Below are 20,401 nucleotides of genomic sequence, written 5' to 3'. Positions count from 1 at the left end.
CTGCTAAACTGGACTTTTAGAAAGCCAAGTTCTGAGGCAAACTGTGTTGAGAAGAGCTTCAAACTATCTTAAGACTGTCATATTTTGCAATTCTGACCTCCGTAATAGTAATTACCTAAGGCTTGTGAGACATTAATCCTTCATGTAAAAAACCTCTACTCCCTGTGCCTTCTGAGTGCAATGCTTCCAGCAGTGTTTATACCCTCGCTGTGTGAGAGGAGAGGGCCAGAGTGCAGCTCGCCCTCGAGGCAACAAATGCAGGTGCCGCCGGGCACCAGCCTCAATGCCAGGCAGGCGACGCTGTGTAAATGGGTCCTTACCTGAGAGAGAGTTGCATCTGCACACGCTTTTCTAGCATCCTAGGAAAAAGAATGACAAAGGGGGAGTCAGTAACGCGTCACACACATTCAATCCCAGGTCCTCGCGCCAAAGCTTCGGAGCGCCTCCACGGACTGCCAGGAGCAAAAGCGAAAAGCAAGAGGATGACGCCCTCTCCCCATTCCTCTGCTCCAACACAGTCCAGGGCCACTGGCAGTCCTGCTTCCCATGCTCCAGGTTATACCCGCTTCGTTCGAGGCCGGCGGCTCACCTCCTAGCCAGCACCGCACCCCTGCGACCCCGGAATCGCCCTTGCGGCTCCCCCTCCTGCCGGCCAGGGCGCCTACGCTTGTCCACAGACCTGCTTGTGCACCTTGCTCTGTCCTTCTAACAGCCCGGGAGCTGTGAGGCTCAGAGAAACAAGTCCAAAAAGCACTGGATATCTAGCCCAAAGAACTTTCCCTCCAGATCATGTTATCTTAAGATTCTGTTTTCTTTTTTTTAATGTTTATCCATTTTTGAGAGAGAGAGAGAGCGAGCGAGCACGAGCAGGGAAGGGGCAGAGACAGAGGGGAGACACAGAATCTGAAACAGGCTCCAGGCTCCGAGCTGTCAGCACAGAGCCCAATGCGGAGCTTGACCCCACAAGCCGTGAGATCATGACCTGAGCTGAAGTCGGACGCTTAACCGACCGAGCCACCCAGGTGTCCCTGGGTTTGTTTTCAAGCCAAACAATACCTAATGCTAAACTCTACGAAAAAGAGCAAAGGATCTGGAATCAAGACAACGAAATTCAACTAAGACTTTCCGGCTCTTGCATCTGTTATCTATAAAATGACCTTGGGAATGAACAGGGATATGCTAAGGCTAATGAAGATGTTTTTGTTGTTCCTCAGTGACCAAAATTAGTAGGAAATATAGAAAATTATGAAGGAAAATGAGACAACAGCTTTTTTTCAAAAGGGTCAAAATTTGAGTGTAGGAGTAATTTCGAAGGAAATCATGAGAAATCTCTAGTAAGAAAAATGTTTCCATTACGTAGCCATCTGATTAGCTGCCTTCAAAATGACAGCTGGCCACATGACAGCATTTACACACGTGCACAGGCTCCGGTGGGACCCCAGGATGCCATTCTCTAGGGCAGACTGTCTCACTGCGGGGTAATCTTTATTTGACGAAGCTGGGAGGAATCAACTGAGAACATGGAAACAGAGTCAGAAAGACTGTTGTTATAAATGTACCAAAGTTCTAGATTTCAAATTCAGGTTTAATTATCCAATAGAAGTCATTCTGCTTGATTAATTCTACTTAATGGATTAAATAATTAAAACACCAAAAAATTACGCCATGAAGTATTTCTATGCCAGCGCCTCGATCTGGGGTAAGGGACGAGCAGAGGGAAGGTCCAGAGTAGCAAGTCTTTCGTTGGTGGATTCTACCTACCAAGTACAAGTTTAACATTTATTTCCCAATACCATTCTTATCGATGTTATACATGGCTTTAAGTTTTAAAAAAGAATAATGAGAATTTTTTACGTGGGGAAAAATAAACCACGGGACTTAAGCAACTTCACTTTGGATAGTGTATGGAGATCGAACTGTATTTCATACCATACCACACAATAGACCATGGGAATACCATTGGTAAACGGAGGGAAGAGCCATTTTATTTTACTTGTTACTTTTTAAAAATGTTTTTATTTATTTTTGAGAGAGAGAGAGACAGACAGACAGGCAGGGTACTAGCGGGGGAGGCCAGAGAGAGAGGGAGACACAGGCTCCAGGCTCTGAGCTGTCAGCACTGGGACCGATGTGGGGCTCGAACTCACAAACCGTGAGCTCATGACCTAAGCCCAAGTAGGGCGCTTAACTGACTGAGCCACCCAGGCGCCCCAGGAAAAGCCACTTTAAAAAACTAAACAGAAACTCCAATTCGGGCTTCATCTGAGCCAACAAGTGCTGGACGTCGCCGAAGGCAGCATTTCTCAGAACGAGCATCTTTGACTTCCTATGCCACAGGAAGAAGTCTTCCAACGGAGGCAGTCTCTGTGACTGCTTCTTAAACACAGACAGCCCGCCCATCCTGCAGATTAACTTCCAGTTTAACGGCCTGGTGAGAATGTGCGTGACGGCTCCGCTACTTAGTGCGACGGCTTCCATGTCGGCCTCGGAGAGAAACGGCCCTGAAGGTGGCAGGTCATCCCTTGTCCCCTCAAACCACGGCACCTCCAAACCAGCGAGCACACAGGGAGGCCTCCTCCTGCTCGGGACCCGGAGAAGGCGCCTACTATGCTCAGTCGGACCTGGGACTCTGTCGTGCACTGAGCCTTCGCACTGGTGACGGCTGGCACGGTCGCCTTGTCAATGGTCTGCGCCTGTACTTGACGGGTTTCTCCTGGATCCATTGATTAGCTCATGTACTTTGAGACATGCCACGGTTTGATCAGCATCCCTTTGCGGGCCCCTGTTTCCTCACCATGTAAAGTAGGATGAGATGGTCCTTGGGCTCCTTCAGCTCAAACACAAATCTGAGAAAGCAAATCTTCTTAGAGTCACCGACCATTGCTTGTTTGACTCCCTATGCCCTGCATTCTTTAACACGTATGTATTCCTTGGGCAGTCAGAAAGAAAAGACTTTTTTCTTTTTGAAAGAAAGCCTTCTCTTCCTGTTTGGTGTAATGGACTCGGGACAGTCTTTGCTGCCCGTTCCTGGGCTGTACAAAGAAACCGCACAGATGTGGCTCCTGGGACTGGCCCAGGGCAGATGGGTGTACAAAAGGCTGTGGTTCAGGTGCTCTCCTCGGGGTGGTCCAGTTCGTACATGAGACACAGCAAGACAAAGTGAGGCCTGTACGACACACTGAATTCTCGAGGCCCAGTCCAAAGAAAGGAATATAAAATAATAAAAATACTATTTTTAATTTATTTTTATTTTTTAAACATTTTATTTATTTTTTTAAGTTTATTTATTTGAGAGAGCACAAGTGTGTGTGAGCCAGAGGAGGGTCAGAGAGAGGGAAAGAGAATCCTAAGCAGGTTCCACACTGTCAACGTAAAGCCCAATGTAAAGCTCGAACTCACAAACCATGAGATCATGACCTGAGCCAAAGTCAGACACTTAATTGACTGAGCTACCCAGGCGCCCATAAAGATTTTATTTTTAAGTATTCTCTACACCTACCATGGTGCTTGAAATTACAACCTTGACATCAAGAGTTGCGTGCTCCACGGACTGAGCCAGCCAGGCATCCCAAATATCTATTTTTTAAAAATATTTATCAATTGGGGCACCTGGGTGGCTCGTCAGTTGGGCGTCAGACTTTGGCTTGGGTCACGATCTCCTGGTTCATGGGTTCGAGCCCCACGTCGGGCTCTGTACTGACAGCTCAGAGCCTGGAGCCTGCCTCGGATTCTTTGTCTTCCTCTCTCTGCCCCTCCCCCACTTATACTTTGTCTCTCTGTCTCTCTCTCTCTCTCAAAAATGAATAAACGTTTAAAAAAAAATTTTTTTTTAAATGTGCTCTCTCACTCTCAAAAATAAATAAAACATTAATAGGTATACACACACACACACATATACATATGTATACCTATTAATTGTAGATCAGGATCTTGTGGCCCGTGAGTTTGAGCCCTGCATCGGGCTCTGTGCTGACAGCTCGGAGCCTGGAGCCTGCTTTGATTCTGTGTCTCCCTCTCTCTCTGCCCCTCCCCCACTTATACTCCGTCTCCTTCTCTCTCTCTCAAAAATGAATAAACGTTAAAAAAATTTTTTTTTAAATCTGTTAACTGTATGCTGAAATGACAATATTTTAGATATACTGGTTTAGACAAAGTCTGTTAAAAACTGATTCCACCTGGGGGCATGTGGGTGGGTCAGTTGGTTGAGCATCTGATTCTTGATTTTGGCTTGGGTCATGATCCCAGGGCTGTGGAATTGAGTCCCGCATCGGGCTCTGTGCTGTGTGCAGCTTGCTTAAGATTCTCAATCTCTCTCTCTCTTTCTCTCTCCCTCTGCCCCTCCCCTGCTCACACATGTACTCTCTTGCTGTCTCTTAAAAAAAAATTTTTTTTTTAAATAAAAAAAAAATTGATTCCACCTGTTTCTTTTTTTAAAAATTTATTTGAGAGTAACAGTGAGAGAAAGAGAGAGGGAGGCAGAGAGGGATAAAGAGAATCCGAAGCAGGCTCCATGCCACCAGTGCAGTGCAAGCCCAACATGGGGCTTGACCCCACGAACCCTGAGATCACGACCTGGGCCAAGATCGAGAGTAGGACGCTTAACTGACTGAGCCACCCGGGCGCCCCTCCGCCTGTTTCTTCTAACACTTTCATTTTTTAATTTTATTTTTAAGTAATCTCCATGCCCAATGCGGGTCCTGAACTCAGGACCCCAAGATCAAGAGTCTCACGCTCCACCAACTAAGCCAGCCAGGAGCCCCTCTTTTCACACTTTCAAACCCCATGTGTGGCTCCCACACTCACGCTGTCCCCCGGGGGGCTGCCTGAGGCTCACGACATAACCGGCTCCACAAGACTGGAAGAGACGCAACATGAGCTCTCAGGCTATTTGTTTTGCCTGAAACCAGAGGTCTCTCTCCTGCAACACGCAAACTTTCTGCATCTGCTGTGAACAGGTCTGAATCCACTACGAACAACATCTTCTACTTAAACAATTTATAGCTGTTAGAAACACAAAGTTCTGATTTCTCTACTCTGGAGGGTAGAGGTAGACAGACATATTAAACAAGTCTGATCAGAGCAAACAATTAAAAGCACCAAATCTCCCTCATTTTTATTGAGTTATGTATCTGATCTTTTAAACGTTAAGATTTAAAATCTGAATTTGAAAGCTACTTTGTTTCCTCTTGGCTGTAACTTAAAAAACTCCATTATCTTTTCTCAACCTTAGAAAAAAGTTGGCTCCAATGATGATGATTTCTTTCTCCAATGGCCACCCAGCTTTCTGAACATACAGCTGGTCACCTGAAAGGAACCAGGCTCCAATCTCATCGTGGACTCAGAAAAACAATTTGTTGCTCAGACACACATTGAAAATGAAAACGGTGCTGTGGGACTAGCTGGGCCTTGAGGAGCCCCTGCCTCAGGTGGACATGGACCTGCTTCAGTGTCTTGCGGATAGGTTTTCCGGGATCCACCCTCCTGTCTCAGGCCTTCTTATCAACAGTCTGAGAACAGGAGCAAGTACTGGCACTGAATGTTCCTCCAGAAAATGTTCGTCAAAAACACGGTCTCACAAAACCGGAGGAGAGCAGAACTGATGCCCTCAGACCCTCCTAGTCCCGCCTTTCCAAAGCGCAAGGGCTCTGCTGGGGGACAGCACACGCCAGGGACGGGCTGGGCTTCAAACCTTAAGAGTCGGGGAGCTCCTTGCTGTCCAGGGCAGGTGAACGATGTGTGGTGTTTTCATCTTCAGCCAGATGCACCTGCTCTCATGTAACAGCCTGTGAAAACTTGTAGACGCCCAGGTCCACGCCGGCACACCGGAGACACTTGCCATTGTTGTTGTTAATACCCTTATTTTTAAACCAGAGTCTTGTCCTCGACTAAACAGTCACAAGGGAGGGAAGCAGACACCACACTCCACACAGTAACCAAGAGAATGTCATGAAGCAAATTCCCAAGGTTAAGAAAAAATATACAGAAGAGATGTTCATAAATTGAAAACATTTTTGGTATATTCAAATAATGATATACTAGAAAACAAAACCCTGAAAGCCATGTGCCAGGCCAAATATGTGACTCTGTAATCAGCCCATCCTGGGCCAGCGAAAATTCAGTTTCAATCCAAAACACTCAGCAGCCATCCTGAAACCCACCTTTCCCCGAACAGGTAACATCTGACCTGAAATCCAAATGATTTACAAAATAAACTAAACACACATGTAGCAACATACCCTAATTTGGTTTTTAAGCTGCTCGGCCTCCTGCCGTAACTGGTCAAGTTCACTCATTTTCAGGTCCTAGTGCTCTTTAATGCCACTTCAAGGAATCTGAGATCTGAAACAGAAATGCAAGCATAAAAAAATTAATAAACAGTGGTTGAGGAACTTAATGAAGCAGACGAGAAAAGGAACCAAATTTGAGAGCTAAGATTTTATTATAGATCAGAGCACCTTTCTCCCGCATTCATCAGAACTTATAAAATGCCACCAAGGGCGGGATTAATAAATTATAATTACTACTATTCACCAGCTCTGTACCTCACCATCATGTCAATGATCTTGAACCCATGACCCCCCTTCCCCCCAACGATGTCAGAATGCCCACACAGCAATTCTAAGAAGACTCAATATGGCATCCAGCAGGCCCCTGCTTTAGGGACATCTTGCTCTCCCACCAAAACAGGTCCCGGGATCCCAGTAAACTCAGAAGCAGTACCTCAGTCCTTACAGGTCCACGAGCAGCCATGCCACCCACCCTTAACCCCGCTCCACCCCAGTCTTACTAGACACCATTCCTTAAATCAGAGTCCAAACAAAATCATCCCATTAAACCAGAGACTTATTTTCCCAAGGGAATGTCATAATTGGGGGTTGCATTTCCGACCAAGAACATGACTAAGTCAGTCATAATTATGACCAATGTATCCCCACGCTGAGGATATATCAACATCTCTTAACAATTGGCTCCCCCGTGCAAACGTGGCTTATCCAGGAGCCTCAACGTCCTCTACAAACACACACAGGAGATTTTATGCAAAAGTCACAGAGTTAATATTATAATCACCAGATACTTAATGAACAGTGGCTATTTATTTTCTTGAGATTGAAACATATCTGGGGGAAATTGTCTGGAGGACCCAGGAAGCATGTTTGTTAGAGTTCCTAGTCTAGATAAACTTCCCTATTCTGCACATACGCACTCAGAATAAATTGACGTGGTTTCCATTACGGAAACTCCGTGTATACTTACTGATGAAAACAAAAATATCTTTCCCAAGAAGAAGCATCTTTAAAAAGCGTGTGTGGGTTCTTAGTTCCTGCTCTCAACCGTGCCATCTATTCACAGCTACAGAACAGGCCAGGCAGAGGACAGAGGGGCGGGCAGGGTGCACGCTAGACCTCCAGAAAGCGATCTCGTGTCACCAGCACTGACCTGCAGCGAAAGTCCGCAGAACCATCAGGAAAGGCCTTACAGGGACAGGACAGGAGGTAAAGTCACCTCGGGAAGGTGATGCACAGTGACACAGCTTCAGAAATATTTCGGACCAAAATAGTTGTTTCTAAAGGCATTACTTGAAGTGGGTGCCGGAAGCATGTGGAAAGTTTCCAAGAACACCTCGAGCCTCCCTGATCAAAGGGAGCACCGGGGAGGCTACACTGCAGGCACTTTGGCCTGTGGCACACAGGCTGATGCTCACTCCAGCCCTCACCTACAAACTCTTTCGGACTGCAAGCTGTGAACATTAATGTATGTGACAGTAAGAGCACCAAGAACACACGAGAGAATTTTCACGAGAGGAAGCTAGGATGCTGTGTCCTCTGAGCTTGTAGACTGCCCTGGCTCTTCCTGCCGGCCAGGACGTCCTGCCACCGCTCACGTGCACACACACATGTACATGTGATCAAATCACATCTCCTACACGATTACGCAGAGTTGGGAGTAGCTGGATTCCAGCAACATCACCCCCCCCCCATGTTAGAGAACTGTTCTTAGTCTACAAAGAAGTCACTTTATTCCATCCTTCTGAGAACTGTGAAGAAAAATAAGTTAATGGTTTTCATGATGTGAACTGACTTGTTAGTTTTAGTCAACACATGTAACTTCTTATTTAAGCACTAAAATATTGAGCCAATTTTTATTTGTTTTAAATTTTTTTTTAATGTTTATTCGTTTTTTGAGAGAGAGGGAGACAGAGCATGAGCAGGAGAGGGGCAGAGAGAGGGAGACACAGAATCCGAAGCAGCTCCAGGCTCCGAGCTGTCAGCACAGAGCCCAACACAACGCTCGAACTCACGAACTGTGAGATAATGACCTGAGCTGAAGTCAGACGCTTCACTGACTGAGCCACCCAGGCACCCCTTTAATGTCTATTTTTGAGAGAGAGAGAGAGGGAGAGGGAGACATAAGGCTCCAGGCTCTGAGCTGTCAGCATAGAGCTGGACGCGAGGCTCCAACCCATGAAATGTGAGATCATGACCTGAGCCGAAGCTGGACGCTCAACCTACTGAGCCACCCAGGCGCCCCATCTTAGATGTTCTTTTTAAATATATTATAGAATTATATACGTGGTAATCACCTAGTTGCATTGCTTTAAACCAGAGAAATGAATTAACTGAAAACCTACGTGTCTTAAAAATGAGAAGATCCATTTAACTCAGTTACCCCACAAGATTTCAGAAGCAATAATACCAATACTTTTTGATTTGAACCTTTAGTCACAAGCAAAGAGAACAAAACCAGATCTATTTCTCTTTCATCAGTAAGTAGCATAAATTATTAATACTGCCTTTTAATTACAGATCCTTCTACAATCAGTGCCTACCTACATCTGAGTCTCAACAAAGAGACTCAAAACCCACATTTGTTCATTTTTAAGACAAGAGGTATTCCTACGGCTACTAGAACTAAAATAAGTGTCCTGTGAGACCTATTTCATCTACGTGATTGGCCTGCAGAGAAAGAGAAACCTGTGGTTAGACATTAAAAAAATTTTTTTTTAAATTACATTCTCCATTCTCCACCTCAAAGATGTTATCTTCTGAAATCAAATCTGGAAAAGGAGTTTTTTATACATGGATGGACTTTCACTGATGAAGGGGCACTCAGGGTCTCCAGCATACTGGCCTTCCTGTCACTAGGTGGGCCCTGTCCAGGACCACCTTGATGAGATGTACGTGAGCATCCACAGAAGGATGGCCCCCTTCGCTAGAAGCTAACGGACACCGACCCTGCACCACAGGCGGAAAACCAGCCAGTCCGTGCTCACCCGAAGACAAAGTGGCATCCCGCGGACATCGAGGACGGAGCGCGCGCACTCAAATACACAGCGGGACTGAGAGGAGACAAAAAACTTTCTTATTCCTATCAACTAAAAGTTCACCTGAATGCTCTTCTATGAGGATAACGTAAATGAAATAAACAAGGTACAGAATAGTGTATAAATGATGATGCTTTTCTTTTTGTGTATTTAACAAGAAGAAACATCTTTTTTAAATAAAAGGTTAACAAATTATCTGGGCTCTGAAACCAAGAAGCATACATTTTTTTTTTTTTTGTCCATACTTTTCAGTTTTCAAAATAAGACTAGTTAATGTCAACTTTTTACTGGGAGAACTATTACGTATCACTAAGAATAGTACGATGGTACAAACATCTGGGAAAATGCTTGTCGTATATTAAATCAAAACAAATTTGTGTGTAATAATTTTAGCTATTTTAGAAGAATCAAAACACATTTTAGTTAAAGAAAGACATTTAAAAAGACTAATAGCATTTTCATCAGAATTATTGGTTGTATTTTCCTCTTCATCTTCCAAATATTGATAATGCAGTTTATATTAGTTTTGCCAATTTAAAAACTGTACATTTTAAGTGTTACTTACATGGGATCACTTTGCTTTTCTCTTCACTAGCCTTGGTTTCCCAGTGGCTTCTGGAAGCCCCACCATCAGGTTCCGTGGCCGGGGCTCAGTCTCGCCTTCCCCGCAAAGTCACTGCTAAGCTCTGGCTGTGCTGACTCAGTGCGTTCCCTAGTCTAATCCGCTAAGACAGGACCTGCTGAGAATCTCACATCTGTTCTTTATGACCCACACCTGCCATTAGCTTTTATGCAGAACTTCTGAAAATACTTTTCATAGAAATTTAAATAACTTAAAAGCAAGTATATGATCTGCCCTAATTTAGGTTGTATCCAACATCTTTGTAAGTCAAAGCATTAACCCAAATTTTTTATTCAAATATTCCACATTTGCAATATAACGTGCTTCAGGTAGCTCCCCCTCACTTCGTGATAAAGGCAGCATCATTTCCCTCTGCTCAAGACCCCGGTAAAGTACGGGAAGGAACTTCAACGGTGCCCCCGGCACCCTACAGTTACTAACGATGACATTCATACTGCAAGTCTCTTAATGGCAAGATGGGGTGATGGTATAAAAATGATTCCAAATTTAGGGGGCACCTGGTGGCTCAGTTGGTTAAGCGTCTGACTCTTGATCTCGGCTCAGGTCTTGACCTCAAGGTCGTGAGGTCAGGCCCCGTGGTGGGCTCCGTACTGGGTGTGAAGCCTGTTAAAGAAAAAGTGATTCCGAGTTTTGGTTCTGCCACATACCAGGAACATGACATCAAGTCACTGTGTACTCTGGCCCGTCTGCTGCAGAATGGGAATCCTGTCGCCTACACCACAGAGCTGAAATGAAAATTAAGTAAGACAGCTGGAAAGTGCTCTGTGAGCTTTTCTGCGATTAGACCGTGAAGTCCACCTTTCAACAGAGCACACACGTGGTCTTGCGGCCAAAAGGAGGGCGACCCAAGACACGAGCTGCTGGCACAGCCTTGGGCCCACGGTGCGGCACTGAACCGAATGGCAGGAGCACCTATTGACCTTCAGAACAAAGCTGCCCGTTATTTTACCACCAAAAGGCAGGTTTATTCAGGAACAGCAGAGAACTGCAATCCCGGACAGGCAAGCTACAGCAAAACCATAGGCAAGTCCAACAAATAAAGGAAAGGAATGTTATGTTATGGAAGGAGGAAGGAAGGGAGGGAGGGAGGGAGGGAGGGAGGGAGGAAGGAAGGGGAAGTTGGGAGGGTTGTTCTGAATGAAAGCCCACTGGAGAGAAGCAGGGGTTCCGGGGGACGAGGTTCCTCACCGGCTGAGGGGCAGGGGCGGTGGACTTCCCGTAGGAGCCGCAGCGCACACCTTTTCCAACTGGGGCCTGTACCTGACATCGCGTGGCACCGGCTCTATCAGCCTCCCCTTCTAGTATCCCCAGTGGACTTTAGCGAGTTTCCCTTAATTTTCACACAACTCTCAAACTTCCGAAACCGAAACGAGCGCCGCTGCGCATCCAGCGTCACACGGGGCAGCGGTTCGTTCTAATTAGCTCGGCCACAGAAGTGCCCTCCCTCATCTCCAAGACCACGAAGCATTTTGAGAGACAGGGATTTACACCAGTAATTTAAACCCCTGTCTCCAGTTTCTCTATTGTTCTGTCATTCCCAAATCCAAGTTCATCTCCAAAACTGTAAGTGTGCAAATCCAAAGGGCGACAGAAAAAACTCAAACCCTCTCCGCCTCACATACCACGCGAACACCACGAGCCACGCCGGGCAGGCCGCCGCCGCCACGATGGGTCACTGTGGCTGTAGCAGGCGCCCCGGGATGCAGCGGACACTGCATCCAACACGACCCACCCACAGCTCGTCATCTGAAGTACATGCTAACGGAGTAAAGACTTGAATGACGTGTCTGAAGTTTGCTTCAAAACAAGGAGGAAAACAGGCAAAGACGTACATAAACGAGACCGGCTGTGAGTTGGTAATTGCTCTAGTTTGATGACAAAGTTCTTGTACTATTAACTTTTGTATGCATTTCAATTTTCCATTAAATCGTTTTTAAAAATGTTAGAGACTTCTTAGAGAAAATCAAGAAAATCTGAACATGGCCTGGGGGTTTGGTGACGTCTGAGAGTTGCTGTTCTTTTGTTTGGGTCACAATGGGAGTAAAACCCTCAAAGGTTAGAAATACTTCCTACTTCTGGTGAAATGATGTGATCTTGGGATTTGCTTTAATTTTTTTTTTTTTTTTTTTTTTAATTCTTGGGACACCTGGGTGGCTCAGTTGGTTAAGTGTCCAACTTTGGGTCAGTCATGATCTGCTGCTTTGGATTCTGTGTCTCCCTTTTTCTCTCTGCCTCTCCCCCGCTCCTGCTCTCTCTCTGTCTCTCTCTCAAAAGTAGATAAAAATTAAAAAAATCTTTTTAATAAAAAAATGAAATAAATAATTTTTTATTCTTTTTTTTAATGTTTATTTTTGAGGGAAGCTTATATATCCATGTTTGAAAAGTGATAAACAGGGCACCTGAGCGGCTAGTCGGTTAAGCGTCTGAGTCTTGGTTTTGGCTCAGGTCATGACCTCACGTTTCATGAGTTCGAGCCCACGCCCGGCTCCACAGCTGGTAGCACGGAGCCCACTTGGGATTCTTTCTCTCTGTCCCTCTCTCACTCCCACTGTCTCCGTCTCTCTCAAAATAGGGGGCACCTGGGTGACTCAGTCAGTTGAGTGTCCCAACTTCGAGTCAGGTCATGATCTCACAGTTCACGGGTTCAAGCCCCACGTCGGGCTCTCTGCTGCCAGTACAGAGCCCACTTCGGATCCTCTGTCGTCCTCTCCTCTCTTCCCCTCCCCCACTCACACACGTGTGCGCGCGCGCACTCTCAAGAATAAAAAAAACTTTAAGAAAGTGATAAAAACTTAATTGTTTTGATGATAATTACCACCCAATCAGCTTCTATGAAGTAGCAAATATCAGAACGTTCAGTGAAATAAAAAGTGAACTGTAACTAGTCTTTATACGGGTAAGCAAATGGTAACGAAGACGAACACAGGAAATGTAATCACACGACATCCTCATTTGGCTCTGTGTTAACGATCCGGCAGACTTTTACATGTTATTTGAAAAGGGATGATGTGTGTGCGCCACTCTGCTACGATACAGTGTGTTTAAATAATCTGCCCTCAGCATCTCCCTGGTCCCCTCAGATTTTCCTGCTCTTAACTTTCTGATGCAGATCGTAAACAGCCCCACTTAGTTAAGTGGCTACTGTCAGATAATGCACCCGCAAGAGACTTCTACTTTGCATGGTTTGCATTTATGGGGGATGCGGTGTAATTTTCTCAGTTTACTGGTAAACGCCGTTTAAGGTGCATCCCCTAAAGCACTAGGAGAATGTAAAAACTTAGTCATCCTCAGTAGAAATAAATTCATACAACAAGCATGCTAGTTCTGTGAACAGAAAAGTAAGACCCAAGAAACAATCTCTACAGAAAGCGAACACACCTGGTAGCCCTACAAATGGTCTGACTACCCTGAGGTCCCCAACCGACATTCTAGAAGGCAGACGAGGAGCCTCACTGACTTCTGTTGACTTTTTAAAAATAAAGGTTCTTAATGCTTTTCAAATGACAAAACCCATACAGGCAATTCATAGAGTCACTGATAGCCAAATGCCACTCACACTCAAAGTGCATTTGTGGGAACCTAACATGTCCTTCCAGAAGTCTGTGCTCAACCCCAACATCGGTGCAGTGGAAAAGCCTGCTGCCCCGTGAATGGCCGCAACGCCACTCTGGCACTCACCTCCCTGATTTCCCAGCTCTCTGCCAGTGCTCCAGCAAGGGGTCGGAACAGGCCCACGGACACCAAAAAGGATACACTATCTGACAAAAGTTAACCATGAGACTCACAACAACAGGAAAGCAACGCAACATGGACAGACTGTAAAGCACACAGTTTGTCTTATGACAAAAAGTAAGACTTTTCATCAAAAAAAAAAATAATATGGGGCGCCCGGGTGGCTCAGTCGGTTGAGTGTCCGACTTTGGCTCAGGTCACAATCTCGCAGTTCGTGGGTTCCAGCCCCGTGTTGGGCTCTGCGCTGACAGCTCAGAGCCTGGAGCCTGCTTCAGATTCTGTGTCTCCCTCTCTCTCTCTCTGCCCCTCCCCTGCTCACACTCTGTCTCTCTCTCTCAAAAATAAATAAACATAAAAAAATAATAATAATCACTTTTGTAAACCTCCCTATTCCCCTACACGGAGACGTGCCTGATTGAGAAAGCAGCCAGATCAACAATTACAGATTCCAAGGGTTATTTATTGACTTAAACCCCTTCCTCAGAAGGCACTATTTCTACCTCCACGCAGAAGTTACTTCCAGGCCGCCATGCAGTGCCACATTTAAAAATTACCAGAGGGGTCCCTGGGGGACTCAGTCGGTTGGGCATCCAGCTCTTGATTTTGGCTTAGGTCATGATCTCACGGATCACGGATTCGAGCCCCGCGTCAGGCTCTGCGCAGAAAGCTCAGAGCCTGCTTGGTACTCTTTCTCTCCTCTCTCTCTGTTCCTCCCCTGCTCTTGCATGCACACGCTCTCTCAAAATAAACATGAAAAAATATATAAAAAAATAAAATAAATTTTTACTCTAAACAATTTATACTTCAGAACATATTAAAATTAAATCTGATAAGATGTATGTCACTGAAAACTTCTTTAAAAAATTTCAGGGGCGCCTGGGTGGCTCAGTTAGTTAAGTGTCCGACTTCAGCTCAGGTCCCGATCTCACGGCTCGCGGGTTCGAGCCCCGCATTGGGCTCTGCTGACAACTCAGAGCCTAGAGCCTACTTTGGATTCTGTGTCTCCCTCTCTCTACCCCTCCCTCACTCATGCTCTTTCTCTGTCTCTCAAAAATAAATAAACATTAAAAAAATTTTTTTTTTTTAATTTCAAATATAGTTGACCCTTGAACAACAGGGGTTTGAACTGCACGGGTCTACTTGCACATGGATCGGTTTTGATAAATACAGTACAGTACCATAAGTCTATTTTCTCTTCCTTGTGATTTTCTTACTGATGTTCTCTTTTATTTATTTTATCCTAAGAATACAGCATATGACATATGTATAAAATACATGCTAACAGACTTATTCTAAGCTTCTGGGCAACAGCAGTCTCTTCATAGTGAAGTGTTTGGGAAGTTAAAAGCTATTATGAGGATTTTCAACTGCCCGAGGTGGGGCAAGGTTGGCGCCCCTAACCCCCATGTCACTTGAGGGTCAACTGTATCCTGTGATTGCACTAAATCATTTCTTTTTAAACGAGAACACTTATCGTGCGACGTCTCCTCGAAATCCTTAAGAGGAACCAGGGGCTGAGACAGCTGTCCTTGTGGGTCGAGGTGCTGCCCCTCCCGGGATCCAGACCTGGATCTGCAGCACCCCGTTTCTAGGTGCCTCATTCACCTGGTCCTGATGGGTGTTTCATCTTTCAGCCTTGACGCTCCGGTGCAAGTTCCCTTCTGCTTGGCAGGGTAGCCGCGTTTGCCACAGGTTGACTTCTGAAGGTGGTGGCACAGCCTGGGCATCTTATTGTTACACTTCCCAAATGACAGCGTCCCCTTCACCACCTTGCTTCTGCAGCCGAAACCAAAGAGGCCGGGGGAGAAGGCATTTCTGCTATCTATACTAAATAATTTAATTTAAAAAAAGTTTTAATGTTTATTTATTTTTGAGACACACACACACACACACACACACACACACAAAGTGTGAGTGACGGAGGGGCAGAGAGAGACAGAGACACAAAATCCGAAGCAGGTTGCAGGCTCTGAACTGTCAGCACAAAGCCCCACGCAGGGCTTGAACTCACAAACTGTGAAATCATGACCTGAGCGGAAGTCAGAGGCTCAATCGACTGAGGTCCCCAGGCGCCCCTATACTAAGTAATTTTAAATTCAGACTTATTTAAACTATGCGTACTATTTTGTGCCTGTTTAGGAAAATTCTTGAACTAGACAAGAACTTGAAACTTAGCCCACCTCATATTTCTAGCTGACAGAGCACCAAACCGAACCTGGAAGACACCCCTGGGGACCTTACAGCACTTGACAGAGCTCCAGGGAGCTGAGCCCAGCCCCTCCTCTGTGGCGCTGCCTCTTGTTGGAAGGGGCCTCAGAGAAGCGGAGACCGCCCGCGCCCAGTTCCAGCCTCGGTGTCTCACGCGGCACTTGCCCCCGGAGTCCAGGAAGCCGAAGGAACGAAGACACGCTGACGGCAGCTTGTCTCTGACCAGCACGAGGGGTGCCCTTCTTCTCTGCCGCTCCTCACCAGATGCCCCTCATCTGGTGGCAGCTCTTCCTCCAGAGCCTCTTCCAGAGTCAGACGCGTGTGCGTGCGAGCTGGTCTGTGGGCACTCTCTCCACCTGTGCCCAGCTTGCCCTTATGCTTCCTTCTGAGGCCATCGGATTCTTCCCTCCCACCTGAAGGCAGTGGCCAAGGGGTGTCCATGAGCGGAAGCACATACGACTAGGATGCAGAACCACATTCTGGGTGACAGCGGTGAAAGACAGTCTGACCGATACCCCAGGGAGCTGGTGTCTTATGCTTGGTGAGCAGAACCGTCCTAAGCTGTCTTCTCACAGCAGATTGTAGATTCAGACAGTCTGTAGCTTTGCATCTCCCCATAAAGTTGCAGAAACCAGAAGCACGACTCACACTGGCAACACTACTTTCTTCTGAATGTGTCTTGACTTCTACCAGACGGCTCTGCTTCTTCGACAGCAGATCGTTTCGGCTGCAATGGGAACAGGTGCAGCCTGCTCACTCTGATCGGGTGTGATGTCCAGCTGGAGAGCAGAAAACTAGAATTCTTGAGTCAGCAGCACTCCTGGCCTCACTCTACACACACCTTATTCCTTCACTCACATCTGTTTATTCAGCATCTGCCATGGACAGAGGACACTGTGGTGAAAAGACAAACTCCCTGTCTTCCGGCACCAGAGTCTAAAAGAGTGACAGTCAAACGTCCTTCCGCGGACCTAGGTCTCCAGGATTTTACCGCTTGGATTCCTAACCACTTTAGAAGTAAAAAGGGATTGATGATCTACTCCCAGGTCACAGCTGTGACTTAGGAGCACATGCTGTGTCCTCACAATCTCGGGAAGAGGTCCTACCAACTGTCCACACGGGAAACAAGAGAAATAGAGGGAGTCACAAATGGCAAGACCACAATTCGGATTCAGGTACCTCTGGAGTTAACCATGCCAGGCACTATAAGCAATCTGTGACTGGCTGGGTACGGTCACGGGACCATAAAAAGACGTTTCACTTCTCGGTCACCTGCACCCACGTATCACTCCGCCAGGGCAAGCAGACAATGATGCAACAGAAGTTAACACATCAGGCCGCCTTCTGACCCGGGAAGCACAGAGACCTTTCTCCTTCCTGTTGCAAGTGCTGCATCGGCGGGAAGAGATCTTGGTTTCTCCATTTCTAGAGGAAGCATCTTAAAATTGCTTTCCAGCTAGGTCAGGAGAAGCCACTCATCAGGAGTAAGAGTTTCTGGGTCCCCCATCCCCTCCAGCCCCCACGCTCACAGGCTCCTACGTCTCTGGTCCAATTGGCTTGCTGTCTAACAGAGACGCAACGTGAACCACTTTCAGAAGTTTCTGTTTTCTGGCACACGTAGGGAAAAAGTAAAAAGAAACAGGTTACCATTAATTTTAATAATGTATTGATTTAACCCAATATATCAAAAATGTTATCTCAATACGTAATCAACAGAGAAAATTATAAATGGATATTCTACATTTGTGTGTCACGCTAAGCTTCTACAATCCAATGCGTGGTTTACGTTCCGATCTGGACCAGCCTCACTCACAGTGCCCGACGGTACGACTGCCACAGTGGCCGGCACAGCTCTGAGTCCATCCTCATGTCTTCGTTCACAAGGAAGAGACTCAATGGGGGGTGCGGGGTGGAATTCACTTTATCATGTTGCTAGAAGAGCAGGAACCAGGCTTTCCCTGCATAAAGCCAATCCTAGTCCTCCCAATCAGAAACAGAGAGAGGCGTGGTCCCCATCCGTCCCTACCACCCTGCCTCCTGTCCCCACATCACTTCCCTTTCGTCCCCTGACAAACCAGTCACCCACCCAGCAGATGACAGCAATCAGAGGAACAGTGGGGACTGTGGTGGGGACCGTAAAGTACTTCGGGGATGGCAGCTCAGGCAACGTCACGGAAAGACCAGGATGAGCCAGTGCTGGAGAGCAGGTATGAGTTACCCTCACTGAGGGCACCTCTCCGTCTGGAGTCACAGGAAATGGCCAGTGAGCCTCTCTCCTGAATCTTATGTCTGGTGGAACCCACCTGTGCCATCATGCTCTCCCTCCGCATCTCGTCTTGTTAGCCTAGGTCATCTTTTTTGCTTCCAGTGTCGAGCACAGAACCTAGCACATACTATGTGATCAAAAATTGTTCAATAGGGGCGCCTGGGTGGCCCAGTCAGTTAAGTATCTTCGGCTCAGGTCATGATCTCACAGTCCCTGCATTCCAGCCTCGCGTCAGGCTCTGTGCTGACAGCTCAGAGCCTGAAGCCTGCTTCGGATTCTGTGTCTCCCTCTCTCTCTGCCCCTCCCCTGCTTGCACTCTGTGTCTCTCTCAAAAATAAATAAACATTGGGGCGCCCGGGTGGCTCGGTCGGTTAAGCGTCCGACTTCGGCTCAGGTCATGATCTCACGGTCCGTGGGTTCGAGCCCCGTGACGGGCTCTGTGCTGACAGCTCAGAGCCTGGAGCCTGTTTCAGATTCTGTGTTTCCCTCTCTCTCTGCTCCTCCCCTGTTCATGCTCTGTCTCTCTCTGTCTCAAAAATAAATAAACGTTAAAAAAAAATTTTTTTTTTAATAAATAAATAAATAAACATTAAAAAAAACAAAAACAACTATTCAATAAACCCAGCCCCTGCAAACCTGTTGAGGCCAAACAGGAAGTCCCACCTTTATCTCAGAGCCAGAACTCATACGTGATTAACGTGGTCTAAGAAACAAATGGCACACATCCAGAAGGAAGGTCTAGCAGGGAAGGTGGTGGGAGCTGGAAATCAATCACACGCACCATGGAGGGAACAACTTCATGACCTCAAGCACCCGTGAGGGGCTCTCACTCCCAAGTTCCCTGCTGTGCCATTTACACTCCCTGCAAACTATGAGGGACACCCCTGGGTTTCCCGGCAGAAACAGTTTTTATTGGCCTCGTGTGCACATCCAGCCCACCTGAGCAGGACCGCCAGCTGGAGGCAGTGTGGTGGCCACGTGCTTCGGGCTTACTCACCCAGGGTCCCATTCTGACCCTGTCATCACCAGGTAGCCTCCACTAAGCTCCTAACCTCTCTCTGACTCTGCTTTTTGGTCCAAAAATGGAGACAGTAATGGTATCCACACCTCACTTGCTATGAGGAGCCCATGAGAACCCACACAAGGCCCTTAAAACCTGACTGAACTATTGTAAACACTCACTAAATTGAACTTGTAAAAGTAGTAGTAAGATTTTTTAGCCTGAAATGATTTAAGAGACAGAAAATTACCTCCTCCTTCACCCACCAGACTTCCTACCCAGAGTCAGTAGAGTAGGCCCCATTGCAGAAACCAAGAACACATCAACAGTGGCAACCGTGAAACACAAGGGTTCACCAGGTAGAGGTCAGACCTGCTCACACCGCTTTCTAATTGTTCATTTAGTATTTAAAACATAATTGATCTTCACTGAAGTGTAGGTCACACGACACATATGCACAACTTGACATCTGACACACGCACAACGCAGCTCACATAACGAACACCTCCACCACGTGCAGGCGTCCCCCTGTGCCCCGCTGGGATGCTGCCCCACCCCAAGTGACCACTCATCTGCTTTCCGTCACGACACATCAGCAGCATAACTACACTTCCAGGAGCGTATACCCATGGAGTCACAGAGTATGTACTTTCTCGTGGTCTGGCTCCACTCACTCGGCACTGTCGAGACTCACCCGTGTTGCTGCCCGTACAAGTCTTTATGTGCACACCTGCTTTCACTGGTCTCGGGTGCACACCGAGGGGTGGAGCATACATGGTAGGCATATGCTTAACACCAGGAAACTGCCAAACTGTTTTCAAAGTGCTGGCACCATTTCCTCTCCCACCGGCAGCGCCCACAAGCCCTGCTCCCGCACGCGCTTCTCGGCACTTGGTGGGATCACCTGTTGGTCCGTCTAGTAGGACAGTGGTGTCTCCTTACAGATCTAATTTCCATCCCCTGATAACTAATGATTTTGGCCATCTTTTCAAATGCTTATCTGCTGTCTCTACATGCTCTTTGGTGGAGCGTCCGTTCAAATCACTTGCGTCCTTCATACTGAATGTTGAGAGCTCTTTACTTGTCATCTAAGGCATGTCACACGCTAACACTTTCTGCCAGCCTGTGGCTGGTCTTTTCCTTCTCTTAACAGTGTCTTGGAAGGAGCAGAAGCTTTTAATATTGACGAAGTCTAACTTATAAATGTTCTCTTTTATGGACTGTTAACTT

The 20,401-nt window shown here is 46.7% G+C and overlaps 1 protein-coding gene across 2 annotated transcripts in view; it reads right to left on the bottom strand.

The window, feature by feature from the left end:
• The window catches only part of GNB1 (G protein subunit beta 1), an 88,190-nt gene that overhangs the window by 25,906 nt on the left and 41,883 nt on the right, over window positions 1–20,401 (bottom strand). For both annotated transcript variants that reach the window (XM_049618274.1, XM_049618275.1), the window contains 2 exons: window positions 6,237–6,339; window positions 321–359 (listed from right to left, as the gene is read on the bottom strand). In XM_049618274.1, the coding sequence (XP_049474231.1) occupies window positions 321–359; window positions 6,237–6,293 (96 nt within the window). In that variant the 5' untranslated portion in view covers window positions 6,294–6,339. The remainder of the gene's footprint in view (window positions 1–320; window positions 360–6,236; window positions 6,340–20,401) is intronic.

Source organism: Panthera uncia (assembly GCF_023721935.1).
Source record: "Panthera uncia isolate 11264 chromosome C1 unlocalized genomic scaffold, Puncia_PCG_1.0 HiC_scaffold_4, whole genome shotgun sequence".
In the NCBI taxonomy this organism is placed as follows: domain Eukaryota; kingdom Metazoa; phylum Chordata; class Mammalia; order Carnivora; family Felidae; genus Panthera; species Panthera uncia.
Note: the sequence above shows the minus strand (reverse complement) of the source record. Positions and strands in the feature narration are given on the sequence as shown.